The sequence below is a fragment of the Morone saxatilis genome, unplaced genomic scaffold (genome assembly GCF_004916995.1).
Source record: "Morone saxatilis isolate NCDOM2014 unplaced genomic scaffold, NCSU_SB_2.0 Contig20, whole genome shotgun sequence".
Taxonomy (NCBI): domain Eukaryota; kingdom Metazoa; phylum Chordata; class Actinopteri; family Moronidae; genus Morone; species Morone saxatilis.
The window spans coordinates 3304446-3308098 of NW_023339763.1; the positions used below are offsets into that span (position 1 = coordinate 3304446).

The 3653-nt window shown below is 37.0% G+C and overlaps 1 protein-coding gene across 1 annotated transcript in view; it reads right to left on the minus strand.

The window, feature by feature from the left end:
- Window positions 1–1228: 1228 nt before the first annotated feature.
- The window catches only part of LOC118331560 (F-BAR and double SH3 domains protein 2-like), a gene marked incomplete in the record, with an annotated part of 27942 nt that continues 25517 nt past the window's right edge, over window positions 1229–3653 (minus strand). The window contains 1 exon segment of the mRNA XM_035666592.1: window positions 1229–3229. Coding sequence (XP_035522485.1) covers window positions 3146–3229 — 84 coding nt within the window.

Sequence of the window (3653 nt, forward strand, 5' to 3'; positions counted from 1 at the left end):
GGGAGTAATAGATTACATGTAACTGAGTGCGTGTAATCAGGATACAATTAAAGGTAGCTGTAATCCGTTAGAAATACGTATTTAGATTAGTTATATTTAGTAAAAATTAGGTTTATTAGCAGGATTATAATCAGTTTTTTCTTTAAAATAACATTTTTGATGCTAAAATCTTGATTTAAATTTGATTTTTAAAGTTTAATATTGTTGTGTTGTCCTATAGATACACTTACATCAACACTTAGTTATTATTACTACTGTTGAGGTAATCTAAAGTAATTAAGTTACGTTTACATTGTTTTAACAGGTAATTATTGTCAGTATCCAATTACTTTTATCAGATTGTTAAAGTAAGATATCTTTTCTTCTTTTCTCTGTAACTTTTTCATTAAAAATGACCCGCAGCGGCTCCGTGTCAACTAAAATTTAGTCCTCATAAAGCTGAAACTCAGTCAGTCAGTATTAATACAGACAACGAGAAGACGCTCTGCCCGGAAAAAGGAAAGTTCAAACTGAAAGCAATAAAAAAAAAAACTGAGTCTTTCTTTGTTTTATTTTTTTATTTTAAGCTATCTTTATTTCACATTTATTTGTACACAATAAATACAGTTAAACATCCACTGGTGTGTAAATACGACGCTCGGCAGCCTCTGCAGAGCGTACATTGTGAAACGTGGGCAGTTTGTCGCTGATGTTCAGATTCAGACGTGAAATCAGGACCAGTAGCAAGTGAACAACAACTTTCTCTCTCTAAATATCGGGGAAAGAGTTCTTCTGAATACAACAGGGTAAAAAGGCAAACTTCAAAAATAAGTTTGATGTCATTCAGATCTCAAGGAGATCAACGAGAACACAGCGACGTTGGCTGACAGATATCTCTTCTCCTCCGATCGAATTGAGCTAAAGGTTTTTTAAACAGGCTTTTATTTTTTAAATCCTAAATCTAAAAAGAAAACAAAAACAAAAACAAGCTGTGCTATTGTTTGTACAGATATCCATCTCCAAGCTCTCTGTAAACTATTTCAGAAACAATACGATCGTAAAAAGGTCAATCTCAATCAAAGACACTACAACGGCTATTTAAGGCTAAATAACGCAGAGAGCCGATAAAAGATCCGATATTATAGCTCGTAAACAAAAAAAACGTCAAACAGGAAATATTGAACAAACAACCACAATACTGAAAAAGAATAAGAAGACATCAAAAAGTGCTTCACTATGACAGTATAGATTTTTTTTTACATTTTATTCGTATTTATTTGTATTTTTTTTTTTAAATCGGACAGCTAGCAGCTCAGGATGGTTTCCTCCTTTCAAAATAAAAGGCTTGTTTAAACTGCACATTACCTCAGTGTAAACTCTCCCGACAGCTCTCTCTCTCTCTCTCTCTCTCTCTCTCTCTCGTCTCTAGATCTTTTATTTTCTGTCACAACAACAACAACAACAACAACTTGTTAGACTATTAAAATGCGCGCGCTTCGTTTCTCCCTTCAGGAATTTATTTCGGTGCAAAAGAAAACTAAAACGTAAGAAGCAGGGGGTTTTCAAAATAAAACATACTAATAAAAAAGGTAAAAGTTTATTGATCTAGGAGATTCTCCCTACTTGACATAACAATCACTCAACTAAAAATTGCCACTTTTCCCTTGTTAGTGTAACCGGTTACAGTTACGTGTGTTCGAGGAGAGGACCAGCCTCGTCCGTGCTGGTTGGTTTGTTTGTTTGTTTGTTTGTTTGTTTGTTTTTGATCGAGCGTGGAGACAACCAGGCTTTTGGTTTGTGTTGGAAGCTGCACGTTCACAACACGCCCGCTTTTGTTTAACGCCGTTGCATAGAAGTGACGGGACAGCTCGAGAGGAGCCGCAGTAAGAAGATTCAGCGAGACAGAAAGTTATTGATTCTTCTTCGAGGAGTTTGTTACTCAAACCGTTTAATACTGAAGACGAACACTTACGACCGAAGTGTTTCTACGCAGTTATTCTGGGTCCGATTCCCCCTTGAAATCAATGAAACCAGGCAGTTGAAACACTACCGTTACTGTCCACAGGGGGCCGCCAGAGTCGACACGACTTTAAAGGTTCCTTGTTGCTGCTTTAACATATTAATAATTATTATTATTATGACTTTATATCTCATGATTACGAGGTATTGATCTCCGTCTAATCAATTTAAGCAGTTTGGTGAGATTAATGTTAGAGATGCACGATAATTATCTCGGATAAGGATCGTCTGATTACGGTAAATTTATTTATTTTATTATTAATTATGTGTTTATTATTTAGTCCCATAATTAAATTTACAGCCGATTAATGATTTATTTTGAATTATTGAACAAATTAAATAGTTTTTGTTCAATCGTAACGTAGTTTGAACAGAAACAGAAACTAAACTTCTTTTTAAAATACAAACATCTATAATCTAATCGTATCGGCCACTAGAAGCAGATAATTATTGATTAACTGAAACAAAACATCCAAATTGTGCATCCCTTATCAATATAACTTGTGTTTTTACTCCGACAGAGGAAGTTTAATAGCTAATAAGCTACGATAGAATCGTCCATTTTGGACAAACGTTGGAAATAACCGTTCTCACTTTAACGTGGAATAATTATCTTTATATTCATATATTATTTATTTTAAAGTATTATTTTGTTGTTGAGTAGCTGAAAAGTTTATGAGGTTGAACGCTGGTTGTGTTTGTCGGTTGTGTTTAAAAATCAAAGGAACATTAAACTTATTTAATTGTGGATTTCCACAAATAAATAAGAACTTCTCTGTTAATTATCTGTTATCACTATATCCGTTACTATGAGCGACAGACGTGAACATTGTGGAAACTGAAGATACTAATAGCAGATATTCTGTCAGTTATCAATAATAGATTACAATAATTACAATATCTGCCCTATTTAATCGGTCAAACGGGAGAGAAATGGAACAGCGGAGAGGAAATTAAAGGAGTTATTTGAAAGGCACGATATTCCTCCACAGCACACTGACCCTCCGAGGACAAAGTTTAGAGCCTCTTCGTCCTCCAGGCGTCTTCGGGGGGTTTAAAGTTTCCTCGGGTTTCCTTTGGGGAGTTCGTTTAGAGGCACAAAAAGCCGCCGAGTCCCAGCCGGTTTGAACCGAACCGCCGCCGCCGTTCACACCAGCGTGATCTCCACCTCCTCTCTCCGCTTCACCTGCCCACGAGGATGCTGCTTCGGGGGCGGAGGAGCAGCACGGACCTGGAGACACCCACCAGTCAGATTAATCAATAATAATAATCAATAATGATAATAATTGTTAGTCGCAGTGATATTCCCCGAGGCCTGTGAATGTGAATATGGGGAATAAAGATTTCCAGTCTTTCATTCTTTAGTTTAATCTTTAAGCTGCTTTTACTTTGAAAGGTCACTGCGGGCCGGTAGCTGCTCACACACTGAAACAGAAAGAGTGTGTGTGTGTGTGTGTGTGTGTGTGTGTTTGGGTGGTGGCGGGGGGTGTTTCAGGAAGGAATGTTTCAGCAGAGTAAACAGTGTGAGGCTTCCTGTAGAAAAGACTTCAAAGCCAGAGAGAGGAAACCAGGATAACACACACACACACACACACACACACACACACACACACACCATCAAAGGCAGGTAGGAGTCATCTATCAACACAGGAAAA